The sequence below is a fragment of the Schistocerca cancellata genome, chromosome 4 (genome assembly GCF_023864275.1).
Source record: "Schistocerca cancellata isolate TAMUIC-IGC-003103 chromosome 4, iqSchCanc2.1, whole genome shotgun sequence".
Classification (NCBI taxonomy): Eukaryota; Metazoa; Arthropoda; class Insecta; order Orthoptera; family Acrididae; genus Schistocerca; species Schistocerca cancellata.
The window spans coordinates 162,422,960-162,440,328 of record NC_064629.1 but is presented as its reverse complement, the minus strand read 5'-3'; the positions used below and the strand labels follow the sequence as shown (position 1 = coordinate 162,440,328).

At 37.1% G+C, this 17,369-nt stretch overlaps 1 protein-coding gene across 1 annotated transcript in view; it reads left to right on the top strand.

The window, feature by feature from the left end:
- LOC126184745 (unconventional myosin-Va) overlaps positions 1 to 9,736 on the top strand; it is a 373,204-nt gene extending 363,468 nt beyond the window's left edge. Inside the window, exons 29-31 of the mRNA XM_049927281.1 lie at positions 1,494 to 1,616; positions 4,106 to 4,222; positions 5,698 to 9,736. Coding sequence (XP_049783238.1) covers positions 1,494 to 1,616; positions 4,106 to 4,222; positions 5,698 to 5,823 — 366 coding nt within the window. The 3' untranslated portion in view covers positions 5,824 to 9,736. The remainder of the gene's footprint in view (positions 1 to 1,493; positions 1,617 to 4,105; positions 4,223 to 5,697) is intronic.
- Positions 9,737 to 17,369: the final 7,633 nt, after the last annotated feature.

The window sequence follows — 17,369 nt, the reverse complement described above, 5'->3', positions numbered from 1 at the left end:
AACTTTGGCATAGGGTAGACTGTTACAGCCCACCACCTAATAACAAGCATCCCAGAAATGGTGAAGCAGGTGGGTTGTTAGTGTGCTAATGTCATGAGCATCTGTGGAAAATGTGTGAAGAATGATCAGACCACAGTCAGGCAACAAAGTGTTGGACATCTAAGTCTCATCGCAGATCGTGGAGCTCAGATGCTTGCCTGTTTTGTAAAGCTGGATAGGCAGGATCTGACAACAGACTACAGTGCTGGTACAGGCATGAGTGTTTCGGAGCATAACACTCAGTGTACAGTGTTAGCTCTTTTCAAAGGATCACTGGTATTTACAAATACCAGTGTTTTATGAATTATCAATATATCTTATCTTCTTTATTGTCATATCAATGTTGTATTAGCAATACTAGTTGGAATTTTGTTCTACTTAGTCTATTCAACAGGAATATCTAAAAAATGGTGATTTATTACATTCAGTACCCAGTAAAAATATGTAGCAAATATAATTATGAAAGCTCAGTATGTTGAGGAAATACAGGGACAATATAATAGTGATATCAAAATATTGACAATATAATAGCATTGTACGAATTTCAGTATTATTTCCACAGAACATAGATATTTCTAATGTATTGATATGTCATCTCTAGCCATTCATTTCAACAAGTAGAAATTACTGTACTATGATCAGCCTTAACAAAAGTATTCATATACGAACAGCAGTTTCCTGCTATTCATTAGTTTCAGTGATTTACTGATAGAGTGAAGTGAACTTACGTATGCCTGCAGGGAATGGGAAGAGTTTTATAGTAGAAAAGCCTTCATCTGTTGGGGAACCCCATTGCAGATTTGTGTTACAGTGCTGCACACTTCTCTGAACAGTAGTCAAGGATGACCCTGGGACATAAAAATTGTTCATCTGTTTTGTGCACACTGAGTTTCACATAGGACCAGTCCTAAATTTTCTGCCCCTCAGCCATGATTTCATTTTTGATCCTTTCACTTTATCACAAGTGTTGCATTCTTTAATGGCTCGCTGTTCACAGAACATTAAAACTCAAAACAAAATTGGATGGCAACACAGCTCTTTCTTTTTACCAGTATTCCATAAGTTGTTGTATAAAATGGGTCATTACATTATCACCACTGGAAGTTCACTTAGTGAAGTGAGGTATAACTCAATTAAAATATTAGTACCAATTTTTTATAAATGGAAAATTTAATATTCCATGTGTGGATATATATTCAATTTTGCTGTCCAACACAGACTAAAACGTAGTGTTTGGAGTTCTCTTAATAATTTTAAATGAAGCAATATTCATTGTTTCAGAATAAGACTTTGTTTTTAGCTTTACATATACTCTAAACATAATGGAAAATAATTTATATGTTGTTTTAGTACATGGTTTACAGAAACGATAAAAGTTTTGGAAATAAAACACAAGTTCTTGTTTTTAGTTAATTTTTATAGATCAGTATAGTTAATTAGCACATTTGTTCCAGGATACCAATGTGCCAGATACTTTACAGCCTATAATTCAGGCTGCCCACTTGCTACAGGCTCGTAAACTGGATGAGGATGTTCAGAGTGTCTGTGATATGTGTGATAAACTTTCAATGTTTCAGGTATGTATCAAAAATTAATTGTATCACAGTTTTAAATTGGTGTCATTTGTAATAGAATTCTTAAATTGTAAACATTACTTCTAGAGTTCCCATTGTGATATTTAGGTAAAGCTTTCATGTTCAAAATTGATTTGGATACTGTAAGAGCTATGAAGGAACATGTTCGTTAAGACTCATGATATATAGTTGTATTTTGATTAAAGTAGTAACCATTTTAGTGACTCATTTGAGTATTATACAGGGTTTTTCTGTAAGAGCATGCAAAACTGTAACGGGACATAGAGAATGCTCCACTGAACAACTTGAGTTAGGGAACCTGGGGGTCAGAGAAGCCAGCTTAAGGAGATATGGGAGTAAACTTGTCTATAGCTTTGTCTAATATTACTGTTTTCCATCTTATTTACAACTAACATGCGTAGATGTTTACTCATACTGTGCTGTTTATCTACATGTGCATTTATTCCTGCAAGGAAACAAGGACGACGTGCCTGATTACTAGGAAGTCATCATGCAGATTTTGTTTACTTTACTTATCCGTAAGATGGCTCTGATGCATTGTATTTACATTGTCCCATGACAGAATGGACTATGAACCAATGACAGACCTGTTCATTACTCAGTGCTATTCAGAGACACACACAGTACAATACAATGGAGCAGTACAGGTACAGTTTTGCAGAGCTCACTGACATGCATCTTGTCTATGGGGGAGCACGTTGCAGTGGTCTCACTGCTGAGAGGCTGTATGAGGAAAGATTTCCTAACAGCCATCAGTCATGATGAGTTTTTAGTTCCCTCTATTGACTAATGTGGGAGACTGGTTCATTAGAAAGAAGAACCGAGGGACCTGGCAAGATGAGGCCCACTCGTACACGCAATTTTGAAGAGGAGGTGCTGGAATGTGTTATGGCAGACCCCTTTAAAAGTACTTGTCGTATTGAACGTTAAATGTGCACTGCACATACTAGCATGTGGCGAGTACTCCACTAGTGTTTAATTAAAATTGCAGCATTAGACTTTTCCTTTATATATTATTGCAAAGACGTTATTTCATAAACAAACCAATGTTGTAAACTATGAATAAACTCATCAGGGTTGCATTTTTGTTAACACATTGGCCTTATATACAGGAAAATGGAGACTGTAATCCTCATCTAGTCACCTTGATTTAGGTTTTATGTGGTTTCAATAAATTTCTTCAAGCAAATATCAGGATTGTTTCAACTAAAATATGCTAGCCAACTACCTGTTCTGCACATATCAAACTAGATTTGTAACTATGTAAGAGGATGTGTATAATTATGTAGTTTTGGTCTTTAACTGTAATACTAGGAATTGCATTAAATCAGTTGCTGCTGTTGCTACTACATGGGCCATGTGTTTGGGAGTCAGCACTCCTGCTCCATGGGGCTTTGTTGGAACAGCCTGAGCTAGAAGTGGATATTAAGTGATAATTTATACACTGTGGTGATGCCTGGCAAATAATCGTCTTGTATTACTGCTGTAGTTTTAATGGGTTACTTTACCAGTCAGTCTTTTTAAGTTTTCCCCCTCCTCCTCCCCCTCCCCCTCCTCCCCCCCTTTCATCACTCTTTTAAGTGATTTGATGCAGCCCATGATGGCTCCCTCCAATGTACCAACCTCTTCATTTTACACTCAACATCCTAAACTATTTTTTGGTTATATCTGTAACAGTATCCCCTGAAGTTGAAGTTTTTGCTCTCTATGACTCCCACCAATACTATGGAAGTTACTCCATGTCCTATCATCCAGCCCCTTCTTCAGATCATTGCTTTCAAGATACTTCTTTCCTCACTATTTCCGCAGAGAACCACTATTTCTTCTTTTATGAATCCATTTAATTTTCAGTATTCGTCTGTAACACCACATTTCAAATGCTTTGATTCTCTTTTCTTCAGATTTTCCCACAGCAACTGACTAATTTCTATACTACGGAGTATTCCAGACATACTTTCTAGGGGACTGATGACCATAGATGTTAAGTCCCATAGTGCTCAGAGCCACATACTTTCTCAGAAATTTCTTATCCAATTAAGGATTATGGTTGATGGTATTAAACTTCTTTGAGTGAGGCACGCTCTCCATATCTGTTCTAATCTGCTTCTTGCATCCTTTTTGCTTTGTCCATCATGTGTTATTTTGCTTATAAGCTCCAAATTTGATAAGAAGTTTTATTGCATGCCTTGTTTCTGCTAGTCCACATTGCTTTCATCTCACTTTAGTACATCATTTTTTATGCAAGATTATGTGATGGAATATGTCTCAGTTTTTTTTCTGTCTCCATTTCATCATATACTACAAAGAGAATAAAGTTGACGTCCTTAGAGAACTCAGTATTTCAGTACATAATTCTTATACAAGCCTTGCAAATATATTGTAGTAGTATAGTTACTAGTTGATTGAATATCTCTGCTGTAATTATAGTCCATTATGTTTTCTGGGATTCTAACTGTTACACATGATTTCAGATAATCAAAATACTCAATCTGTATACAACCATAGATGAATTTGAAGAACGTGTTCCTGTCAGCTTTATTCGCAAGATACAGGCGAAGCTCCAGGAAAGAAATGAACCTCAGGAACAGGTATGGGAAAATGAACAAATTGTGGCCCTCACAGTATTTTGTAACATACGTAAGTTCGTATAGACATTATTGAGAGTCCATAAACTATTGTTTTTTTTTTTCTTTTAAAGAATTTCATCTTGCTAACAGCAAAAATCAAGATGAAATCCTCCAAAAAATTTATAGAAGCTATACACCCATTCTACAAGAAAATGTTACATTTTATACACTGCCAGTGAGATATTACAATTAGCCTTCTTAATTTTATTCTTTTCATCAGCATTGAGGTTTTCGTAGTTAAATGAAAAATTAATCAGTCCTGAACAGCTATTTGAGAGCAGTGTTCCATTACCTTAGAAACCTTCTCAGTAGCTATGATTGTAATATCTCCCACAGTTTTATCCCTCGCCTATATCAGGTTACCTTCCATTAGGAATGTGGGGGCACTCAGCAATCCAGCAAATCCAGATTTCGGCTAGTGCCTAGCCATTATCAATGCGCTATATCTTAATCTCGATGCATTTTAGATCCCTGTAGTTCGGGTGTCAGTCACAGTTCTTTGAATACTATGCTAGGAAACAAACATGATTGCATTACATTAAGAATGGCATACCAAAGTTGATGTACATCTATTGAAACATTAAAATTGGAGCAATTGGCATTCAGTTCGGTTTGTTGTTATGGGATTTAACAGATATACATAAAAATACAAAGAATACTCTTCAGTGTGAATAGTTACTGTACAGTGTTTTTTAGAGATAACATAACTGTTGAAACTTCCTGCCAGATTAAAACTGTGTGCTGGACTGAGACTTGAACACAGGACCTTTGCTTTTCTTGGGGAAAATGCTCTACCAGCTGAGCTACCCGAGCACGACTCGCGTTCTGACCTTACAGCTTTACTTCCGCCAGCACCTCATCTCCTACCTTATAGACCACACAGAAATTCTCCCATACAACTTGCAGGACTAAGAATGCTAGTCCCACAAACTTGGCAGGAGACTTTTTGTGAAGTTTGGAAGGTAGGAGTGATGTACTGGCAGTGACAGAATAAAGCTGTGAAGTCGGGTTGTAAGCTGTACTTTGGTAACTCAGTTGGTAGAGCACTTACCCATGAAAGGCAAAGGTCCTGTGTTCAAGTCTCGGTCTAACACACAGTTTTAATGTGCCAGGAAATTTCGTATCAGCACACACTCCACTGCAGAATGAAATTTCATTCTGGAAATGTAATTGTTTCCTGTGACGTGCTGTGTGGTGGTCAGGACAGGTTTCTGTTTTTATTAAAAAAAAAAAAAAAAAAAAAAGGTATTTTGTGTGTTAATTCATGACCTGAGGGCAAAGCTTTTTAAAATGTATCAAATGAGCACACATGCGAAACCATAAACATAGTGGTTAACAAGCATGTTTTTACATTATTTTGTTTGCTACAGGCTTTAACAAATCAGTAAGTCTTTGCTTGAGTTAACATTATTTATGTAACTTTGTTGCTTTTGCAGGCTACGTTACTGATGGACACAAAATTCACATTCCCAGTAAGATTTCCTTTCAATCCGTCAAACATCAGGCTCGAAGATATAGAAGTACCAGAGGTGCTGAATCTACCTATGCTGAAGAAAGCTTAAACTAGAGAGAGTAGAGTTCATCAGGAAAACAGAAATGTACCATGTTAAAAGGTTTACAGTTATTTCCTTCTGACTGTCTGGGTTTTGAAGTAATAAACATACAAATTGTAATGGGTTACTAAATTTAGTATTACAGTCATTAGCAGCCTATAAATTTAAACTTGTTTATTGCTTCATTCTAATGTGCATTTCATTCTTGTTATATTGTTGTAATGTGAATCTGGGTAAAATGCCAGGTTGCTTACATGTTTTTTTATTTATTAAATATATTGTACATGAGATATTTTGCTATAATTACTTAAAAGTGTTTCTAATATTTATTTTTATTTAACTTACTCATTTTCAGTGAGTGTACTGTCCATGTGTATTTTGTTCCTTTGTTATTTTTGTACTGTGGGAGGTGGACAATGGGGAGTGTGTCATGTACATAATTCACTTTGATGTGGTAGTGAGTACGTACTTAACATTGTACATACAGCTTTTGTTGAGAGGTGTGTGTGTGTGTGTGTGTGTGTGTGTGTGTGAGAGAGAGAGAGAGAGAGAGAGAGAGAGAGAGAGAGAGAGAGAGAGAGAGAGAGAGAGAGATATGCACACTAGAGCTGCTGTGAAAAAGTATTACTTGTAGAAATTACTTTGCTAATGTAAAAAAAATTCTTAATGTTCTATGGTGCAGAGTTTTCCATAAGTTGTGAGTGTAGCATGTAAAATGTCGTCCATCCTGTGTTTGTTCTGAATATCAAACACTACTGCTTTGTATAATGTCCTAATTCATTGTCAACAACAAATATCTGAAAATGTAAAAACACATGTTATCATGCTACATTCATTTGTTTACCTGTAACACAACTGTCATTTCCCTCCAGTATCTGTGAAAGCAAAACTTTGTTCCACAAGTCAAATGATGTGTGTGTATTATGTGGAGCAGTGTTTTAATCATTTTTACTGTTCCACAGTGATGGGACACTCAAATGTTCTGTCACTGCTAGACTGTTCTTCTTTTTTGTTACAATTTCTTTAGGAAAAATAGGAATCGGGGGTCATAGCAATAAAAACTTTCCATCTGAGAGATGACCAACTATGAAGAAATTGAAATAGTTAAAATACAAGCATTTTTCTTGCAAGCAGTTTAGGTTTGTTTCACCTTCACACTTTCGTGTAATATGAAGGAGGAAAGAAACTTCCACTATATTCTTTGCATCCTGTTTCTCACAATCATCATCATCATCATCATCATCATCATCATCATCTGTTCCTCACTAGCCCTTATGTAAATCATATTTCCTTCTACTAATTTCAAGATGAAATTTTTTTAAGTGGCAGGCATTCCTCAGTGTTGGCCAACCAGCTATCTATTATAATCTAGTCCACGTAATTAATCTTAAATGTAAATTTGTATTTACAGTACCCAGGAACTACTGCTTTTTTTTATTTTACTTTTTGTTTTAGTGATGAGGTACCGTCAGTCACTGTTCAGTGCCAAATTTCTTTGTTGTAATTGTGAATATGGTTCATCTCTAAAGGGGCAATAGAAATACAAGTAGATATCTGGAGGATATAAGAAAATCGCTGTGGGTCATGGGCAATATTGCCATGTGCATGAATATCTTATCTGCTATGTGCCACTGATTTACAGGTGTATTTTTTTCTTAATATCACTTTAAATGCTGGTTACTTATTGCTTAACAGGCCTTCAGTGGAGTATTGTCATTATTTAGCTGTATATTTCTATTCCAATTGAGTCAATTCATATATGTACATGTAAATTGCATATTGAAAGGTAAATATGGAGTTGTACCCTGATGGGGGTATTTGTGAATGGGTTACTAAATTGTCTGTTCTGCTTCATATGTGTTCTAGTCAGTATTCTTTCATTTTTTTAAGCATTAGCTCAAATTTGTTATGGAACCCATGTTAGCCATACAAAAGAAACTACTGTGATGATAGTAAAGAAATCAATTGTAACTTCTCTTTACATGTTCTTTGTATTTGTAAGTGGCCTTCACCAGAAATAATATAATTTTTTAAATTGTTAGGACTGAGCATGATGATGTAATTTTGTCATGTGTTACAGAGATATTGAAAATTACTGGTTAAATATACGGTTTAATAAATGTATCTACAAAATAAATGTCCCAGTGGAACTACAAATAAACGGCCATTGGAACATATTTGATGCAGAGCACATATTTTGTGAACAGGTCTGTCAGAGTCATTTACATGTATAGAATGTATTTAGTGTGTGTGTGTGTGTGTGTGTGTGTGTGTGTGTGTGTGTGTGTGTTCGTGAGAGAGAGAGAGAGAGAGAGAGAGAGAGAGAGAGAGAGAGAGAACAAGCTTTGTGGTTTCTCGTTGGAGCAGGAAATATTTAATTTCTATCCTGCTCTCACTTCATGTTCTTTGTTGTTCTTTTTTCTGTTTATGGAGCAGAATAATGACATTACTTGCATGTCCTTCTGTTTTTCACTATTATTATTATTATTATTATTATTTTATTATTATTATTCATTTGTTGATTATCTGTGTATGACATTTGTTGACTATAGATATTCTGTAACATGCAGAAGTTTGGGGCTCTACTTGCATATTCAAGTAAATTTTGGAAATGTAACTTCATGCAGACTTTCTTCATTGTTCACAAAACAATCACTTTATTTTTCAAATTTAATATTAATAGGTCCTCAGGTGGTCAAACTGTAAAAGAAAAGGAACAATGTTGTTGGTAAATCCTCCAGAAAGACAATAGATACAAAGTTCTCATTCTTTGACAAGAATTGTATGAGGAGAGCTTGTCATTTTAGTGACTCCACTGTTGTTTCAATAACATCTTTTGTATAACAGTACCAGATGTTTTCATATCAGTCATTGGCTTCACTTGAAACAGAACAATTTCCTGGCCTAAAATTGTCCATCATAATTACAGTGTTAACCATGCCTATTTTACTTTGTCAGTAAATGGTATGACATTGTGAGAACCCAAGACATAGAAACAAATGGCATTGTTCTGTTGTCTACACTTAAGTAACCATTTACATGTTATAAAGAGCTAATTTGGTTAGTGCTAACTGAACATAATACAGATTGTACCAGTAAAACATCTTCTGTACACTGAAATTTAACTGTTTTGTGTGGTTCTGATGGTTAGTCAATGATTTGAGTGGCATGCCTGGCTAGGTAAATGATGTGCATGATGCTAAAATTCTTTAATGTGCAAATTTTCTTCAAACGGGAACGTTGTTTAAAAATGTTGTAGAATATTCATTGTTCATACCCTTAGTCACAGGCATTGAAGGAACCAGGTGACGAAACATTTAATTTTAAAGAATGTGTGCTTTATGAAAAGTTGAAAAAATAGTATTTTTTGTATGATTTGTTTCTAAGGAAGCATCATTTTAATCCCCCCCCCCCCCCCCCCAAATTCTACCAACCCTTCTTGCAGTCTGGGCTCTGTTCTCGCGTTCTCTTTATGCCTGTACACTGCAGTATTGTTTTTGGGATCTAAATGCTATATTGATCAATTAAAATTAGAAAATATCATATCGTACTGACAGAATTGTGCGCTTCATTCATACTGGTTGGACCAAAGAGTTAAATTAATTGCATGTGGTTCCTTCATTACAGTGGCTTTAAATCAAAATCTATTACTTAGACATTGCTGGTGCTACTGTAGTAATGAAACTCCACTTGAGACATGTGTAACTTCATAGTATTTATTGTAAAATGATTCTGTTATAAGGTATTCCAAAGATCACATTTTCTCAGAGTTATTAAAAAATAGAATGACTATGAAGATGCAGAATTGTTTCAGATAATAAAAAATATATATTTTCAAACATCTAGTCATAATAATTTCATCTGTGCTGTATCTGTGAATGACCGTGTTGATTAATAAATTAATAACTGTTGAATTCTCTAATCAGAAGTGATGTGTACTTTATTATTTTATGCATACAACTGAAATAAAAAAAATGTTAAACCAGTTTTAAGAGTATTTATTTGCTTCCAGATCACATGATTGCTTATTCACTCAGACTAAAGATCTAAAATTTTGTAACAGTTTTGGATGAGCATAGGCACTTTGATACTTCTATTACAAAAAGTTTTTCCCAGCTGTTCATAGTTCAAATACTGGAGAAGAGGGAAGAGTAATGTAATTGGTTGGATATGGTCACTTATTGTGTCTTTATTTCATGTTTGGGAAAGAATGAAAATAAGCAGCAATACTGACTGAGATTATATTCCAGCAGCAATAATCTCTGGAAAAACACAGTTCGAGGACATTTCACATAAATTTTTCTATACTGGTTGTAAAATTAATTTTCTGTAGTAACTTAGTTTCCTGGGGAATGAAGAAGCAAGAAAGGAAGTTCATTTTTCTAGGTCTGTTAATAACTCCCTATTGTCCATCTCATTATGGTACTGCTATTACATATAAGGAATATTAGTAAAACATGAACATGAAAACTACAACCAAAACTACTGAACAGCACTTCTTCACATACTAATGTCGTACGAACATATACTGTTTCTTAAAATATTCAAGAAATGTTAGAGCCCTTGTTTACTTCTGTACTTGAAAGGTAAGATAAGAAACAGTAAGAAAATTGGGGTGCGTGATACAGCCAGTGGGAAGTATAAGGAAAAATGTCAGTTGAGATGGGGAAGAAATGAAAAGTCTAATTTGTATGAGATATTAATTGAGAGTCCAGTGTATCAGTTCACATATTTACATCCCTACAAAATTAAGAAGCAAAATCTTCAACATTAAGAAATATTTGGTTCCAGAGAGTGGGTGGGGGGTGGGATGATGGAGGTTGTGAATTGCCAGACTGCTGTAATGAACACACATCGTATTTTGATAAGGAAAGTTATGGCAGAACGCAAATAAATTGGAAGCAAAAAGAAGACAACTCACCAGATAGTAGAAGCATTGAGTCGTTAACACTGTTCGACCCATAATCCTACTGTCCTCAGTCTGTGTGTTCTGTGTAGCTTGTTAAAGGACTCTTCAAAAAAAATAGTGATGTTTACATTCTTTGTATGCCTGTCAATGACTCACTACTACTGTCCAGTGAGTTGTCTCCTTTACGTGTGAATGTTTAAAAATTATTGTTTAGTTAGGTATGCAGGTATTTTCCAATGTAAACTATACGAGCATTCATTAACATTACGAAATTAATGGTGCTTATTTCCATATGGAATATGATATAGGGCAGTGTTTGATTTGTGACGGTATGCACTGGTATGCTGTACCTATACCTCAGAGAGAAAAAAATCAGTACCACAGATTTCGAGATGTGGTACAATAGAACTTTTGCTTCAATTGAAGCAATGTAAAAAAAAATTGTATTAATCCTTTTAAAATGCTCAGGAAATTATTAAAAATATTATTTTAAAAAGTCGAAATTTAGAAACCACTCATTGGAACGTTACAGTATCAGACCCTTTTTTAATTTTTATTTATTTATTTTAACAAAAGAAACATTAGTCTAGGGTATGGGATTTATGTCAGTTAACTTATGTGAATCCTTGCAGAGTGCATGTCTACTGTGTACATATATGTAGGGACTTCAGAATGTTAGTTACACTTGTCATCCCACCATGAGACAATTGTGCCACAAGAGTGGCTCTTTGTCATAAGAGAGCACTTGTTCTGAGTTTCCTGGAGAGACAGTTCTGCTGTGGAATTTATAAAAGGTGCATTACAGAGTGCAACAGAAGTGAGATAGCAACTGGAAACATACTTCAAAGCAGAAGTAGGAGGAAAAGTACTATTCCTGCTCACAAAATGTCTAAGTTGCATACAGATTCATGTGAAATTCTGGCTTTACATGGACCAAGTGCAATCTTACATCCAACCACAGTGAAATAGTGGCAACAATATGATCCAGGCTGCACACATGTGAGGTTGACTGGGAATTCCAGATCTAACAATTTTCAAATTTTCAGCAAGGTGAAAGAACATTTGTGTGTGTGTGTGTGTGGGGGGGGGGGGGGGGGATACGAGAAGAGAAGAGATTAAATTTTTCAACAATGATGATGTTCATACAACAGTTCTCAAATGGCTCCTTCACAGAGGAGTGGATTCTTATAATTGAGGAATTGAACGAGTGGATCTGACTGTTAATTACAAAGGTTCTGTGACTATGTTGACAGACAGTGTCATGTATCATGTATCCGCATCACTTTTAAGTGTTGTGCAACTGTCAGCAGAAGTTTCTTCACCACCATAACAAAGTGCAGCTTTCTGTTTGAAGTCTCCTAATATAAAGTGAACACATACTGGAAATTTTAAGAAAGTAGTCAGTCTTGATCATTTAAAAAAAAAAGAAGGAAAAAAGTTTTACTTACGATAAACGGTTCCAGTCTTCAGAGACCATCTTCAGGGCTTTGGGAATCACGACCAGTGACCCATGTAGGTGCTGAGCAGAGCTGTAGTCTATATTGAATGAACAGTCATTGACTGAGGGCTGTGCCTTCCATTACACACTACAGCTCCATTCAGTGTCCACAAGGGTCACTGAAAGTGATTGTAGCTGTCGCTGAATACATCTCCACAGGGAGGAACAGCATGGCAAGAGATCTAGTGAGTGACACAGCTATGTAGCAGAAGGCATTGTCTGTTACCTGTGCAAGTGGTAGCCACAGATGGGCAGGTGTCAGTTTAGGTACTCATCAACATGTGTGTGTCAGTATAGCGGGTATCAGTCTCATTGGAAAATGAAATTCATACCTCATCTATTGTGAGTTACAATATAACCAATGTTCCAATATGTCCAGGTAGGTGTGCCTCATGGTACTTCCCTTGGGGAAAAAAAATAGAGCAAACATTTCCTTAAAAAATTGGTCGCTACATTTGTATGTTACTGTGAGTTTCATTCATTGTGCCTATTGAAATGTTCCTTCTTCATTCATGATGATTTCTTCTTGCTAACCCTTACCCCATTCAGAAATAGCTCTAAAATTCTCATGAATCAACTATTTATTTACAGGATAATTATCATGATGACACATTCTCTGCATACTGTTCAGACTGATGTTGCAGGAAAAGACTGACATCCAAATGCCAGTCACACGGAAACAACACTGCTAAGCATATTGAACTTACCAGCTGTGATTTGTTAGTAACACTGCAATTTTTTCATACAACAGAAAGATATCATGAATGATAATTTATGTCTTACCCAGTATACTGTGTATACAAAATGTCTGTTGGCTTCCCTCTCAGGTTATTCGGCAAATGTTTGTTCGATAATTTTTCTGATGTTTTGTCAGCATGAGTGGTTGGCATTGTCAAAGTGTCACCCTCCATTGCCAGTGGTGAACTGGAGTCGAGCTCGCGGCTGCAGATTATAAGTACCTGGTGGGCCAGCGTCCAAGGGCTTTTCTGTTGTCATTTCTGGTGCGGTTCTCCTCTTGCTACCTGCAGCAGTTGTTCACTGCAGCACGGGAATCCAGGATCCGTTCACTCTTTTGAAGCTATTCTCGGGTTTGTGTATTTCTATAGTTCCCGTGAGCAAGTGGGTGAGATAGCTCTTCTATACAGCGAGAACTCGGTGAATTTTACTATATGGTTGGCATGACACAGGGCATGCTCTGCCACAGCCGATTTCTCCACCAACTCTAACCTGCAATGCCGCACATTTTTTGTGGTCCTGGTGTTGATTGATTGTCCAGTGATTCCAACACAAACTTTTCCGCATGTGTATGGTATGCGGTGTGTTCCTGACATTGCAAGTGGGTCCCTTTTCTTCCTTGCCGACTTGAGATGCTCTTTGATCCTCTATGTTGGTTTATAAATAGTCTTTAAACTGTGTCTGCACAATATATGGCCAGTTCTGTCCACCACTCTGGGAATTTACGGCAGATAGGCTGTACCCCACATTTCTTTTTCCAATGTGTCAATTTGCCAAGTGTCTGATGCTATTACACTTCTTATATAATTGGTGGAGTGCCCATTGCTCCTCAGAATGCTTTCTGGGTGCTGCATCTCTTGTCTGAGGTGCTGTGGTTCACATATTCACCTTGCTTGCATTACGAGCATTTTAGTCGTGCCTATTTTATGGTTCAGGGGGTCACCTGACAGTTTTCACAGGTATCAGTCTGTGCGCATCTGTTTTCGATGCATGCTGTGTTCCAGGGTTTCACCATCCCTTGTGGCCAGCACATCTAGAAAGGATAGCTGTTTGTCCTTTTCTACTTCTGTGGTAAATTTTTTATGTTGGCGTGGGGGCTGTTGAAGTGTCTTAGGAAGTCACCTAGCTGTTACTCACCGTGCCTCCACACAACGAAGGTATCATCGACATATCTGTACCACACCTTAGGTTTACAAGGTGCCAGTCCAATGCCTGTTCTTTGAAAGTTTCCATGAAGAAGCTGGCCACCACTAGCTGTTTGTAGAAGTTGCCATTGTATGTGAAATAGCACATGGTGAGACGTGTACAAGAGAGCTTGGCAATGTCTTATGGGGAAATGGAACCGATACACTCCAGAGAGTCATTGAGTGGCACTTTGGTAAACATGAAAGCTGGCAGCACACATACAGAGAAACCTGCGCAACACAGAAGCCCTACCACCTTGGTTGTAGGGACTACCAAGGATCTATAAGAATAATGTCCCATTAAGACAGACTGTTAGCACTCCTGGCTCACCAACATATAAACTGGCAAAACACTTGGCCCCTCTGCTCTAGCTGCACTTGGAGAAGACTGACACATAAATAGAGGACTCAGGACATTTCTCTGAGAAGCTGAAGAAACTAAAACTTGGGCTAAAAGATATCCTGATCAGCTCTGATGTTGTTTCTTTGTTTACCAAAGTGCCGCTCAGTGACACTCTGGAGCACATTGGCTCCATTTCCCCCCCAATACATCACCAAGCTCTTTCCTGCATATCTCACCACAAGCCATTTCATGTGGAATGGCAACTTCTATGAACAGCTTGAAGGCATCACCATGGGTAGTACTCTTAGTCCAGTGGTGGCCAACTTCTTCATTGAACATTTTGAAGCACAGGTAGCTTATAAACCTAAGGTGTGGTACAGATATGTCGATGATACGTTTGATGTGCGGAGCCATAGTGAGAAACAGCTCGGTGACTTTGTTAGACACTTGAGCAGCCTCCATGCCAATATAAAATTTACCATGGAAGTAGAAAAGGACAAACAGCTACCCTTTCTAGATGTGCTGGTTGCAAGGGATGGTGAAACTGTGGGATACAATGTGTATTGGAAGCTGACAAACACGGACCAATGCCTACGATAACTGTCAAATCACCACCCGTGCCAGAAAAGAAGCGTGATTAATATGCTTGTAATGCAAGCAAGACAAATATGTGAACCACAGCACCTCAGACATGTGATGCAGCACCTGGAAAGCATTCCGAGGAGTAATGGGTACTCCACCAATTATATGAGAAGTGTCAAACACTTGGCAAATTGACACATCGGGAAAAGAAATGTCGGGTATGGCCCTTCTGCCATACGTTCCCAGAGTTTTGGACAAAATCGGCCATATATTGTGTGGACACAGTATAAAGACTATTTATAAACTGACGTAGAAGATCAGAGAGTGTCTCAGATCAGCAAATGAGAAAAGGGACCAACTTGCAATGTCGGGAATATACCGCGCACCGTGCACATGTGGAAAAATTTATGTTGGAATGACTGGACGATCAATCAACACCAGGATCACAGAACATAAGCAGCATTGCAGGTTGTGGCAGAGCATTGTGTGATGCCGACCACATAGTAAAATTCGCCGACACAGAAGTCCCAGCTGTAGGAAAGAGGTGTCACACTTGCTTGTTCAGAGAAGATATACAAATACACAAATATGAGAATAGCTTCAACAAGAAAGAAGAATGCCTCAAGGTGAATGGATCCTGAATTCCTATGCTGCAATGAACAACCCTTGCAGGTAGCAAGAGGAAAACTGCACCGGAAATGAGGACGGGAAAGCCCTTGGACATAGACATGCCAGGTACATATAATCTGTGATTGTGTGCTCAACTCCAGTCCATCACAGCAATGGAGGATGAAGTTTTAACAATGCCAACAACTTGGGCTGCTAAAAAATCAGAAAAATCATCAAACAAATGTTGGCCAAAGAACCCGAGACAGAAGCCAACAAGCAGTTTGTCAAGATGTGGCCACAAAAGCCTTAACAATTTTGTAATACTGTGTATAGTCAGATGCTAGTGCTGAAATTTTGAAGTTTCTTTTCTTTGAGAGGATAATGGGGTCATATACTTACTTTCAATGTCAGTGAATTCGTAGTTGTATGAAATTCTTCAAAATTTGTAATTGGCATGTCTAATACCATTGGCAGTCTTGGAATGTGTGAAATTTAGTGGACACTTCAGAAAGTTTTAACAGGATCAATAATTTGGGCTCGAGGTATGAAGGAGGGATTGCTGTGAAGAGTGACAAATATATCATAGACGCTGAAGGCAGTATTGGAAAAATTGTAAAATAGTTTGGGAACAGAAATTTCACCTCAGTGTGTGTACTGAGCAAATCAAACCATGGCCAATAAGTTAATGTACAGATTCTGTTCCAAGTTAGTACTATATCAGGACAGGAATGTTGTTCTCATATATAGGTAAACTGTCACTGACAGCCTCAAGTTGAATTGAACTTGAGAGATATGTAAGGAGACTCATTAAGGTAATTACAGCAAAAATGCACCAAAATTGGTTGTGTAGTTAATGAGATAGTCTACTGAACAATTACTGATGAATCATATGCTCTAGGAGAGGAGAATGTAATTGAGTGAAAGTTATGCAGTGTGGTTGTCAGACTAAAATGAACAGAAGTATGAAGGCCACATAGAGAGATCGGTATGGAAATTAATAACTCTTTCATGATATTTCAGAGAAGACTAATTTGATAACATAAGTTGTTATTAAGATATCCCATGAACTATAGTACAACTGATTATGTTGAAAGTTCTCAAACCTACTGAATTCAAGTTTAAGGCACATTCATAAGAAATAAATTCACTGTGTCACCTGCCCTATAAAAGCTCATCTTGTGGAAGTCTCAGATTAAATTTGTGTTAACATTGCATTGATTTTTTCTGAAAAATGTTGGTGGTAATATTTTAACTTTGACCATTACATAAAGGAGTGTGGGATGTGTCACATTATAAAATGTTATGCCATCACAATCCAGTAACACTTGGCTGTGAGAGCTTAGATGCATATGTAATTGGCATCCCAACACAGTTGTAGTGTGTAACAAATAACCTAGTTGTATTAAATGTGTTTATTGTGTCCACTGTAATGTGGATCTTATGGTGGAGGCTGCTCGATTCAGAAGGAAGTGGGACCTATCCCACCTCCCTTGCTGTGTTGGTGGCATATAATTCAACAAAAGCAGAAGCAGCACATGGAAGATAACGTTTTAAGTAAATGTTTTGTGTTACCAGAATTGAAACAAATCTCATTATTTAGTTACATGTTAAATATCATACTCATCAGTAGTATTTCTCCTTGCTATAAATTGTGCGGACAATGGCCTTGCCGCAGTGGATACACCGGTTCCCGTG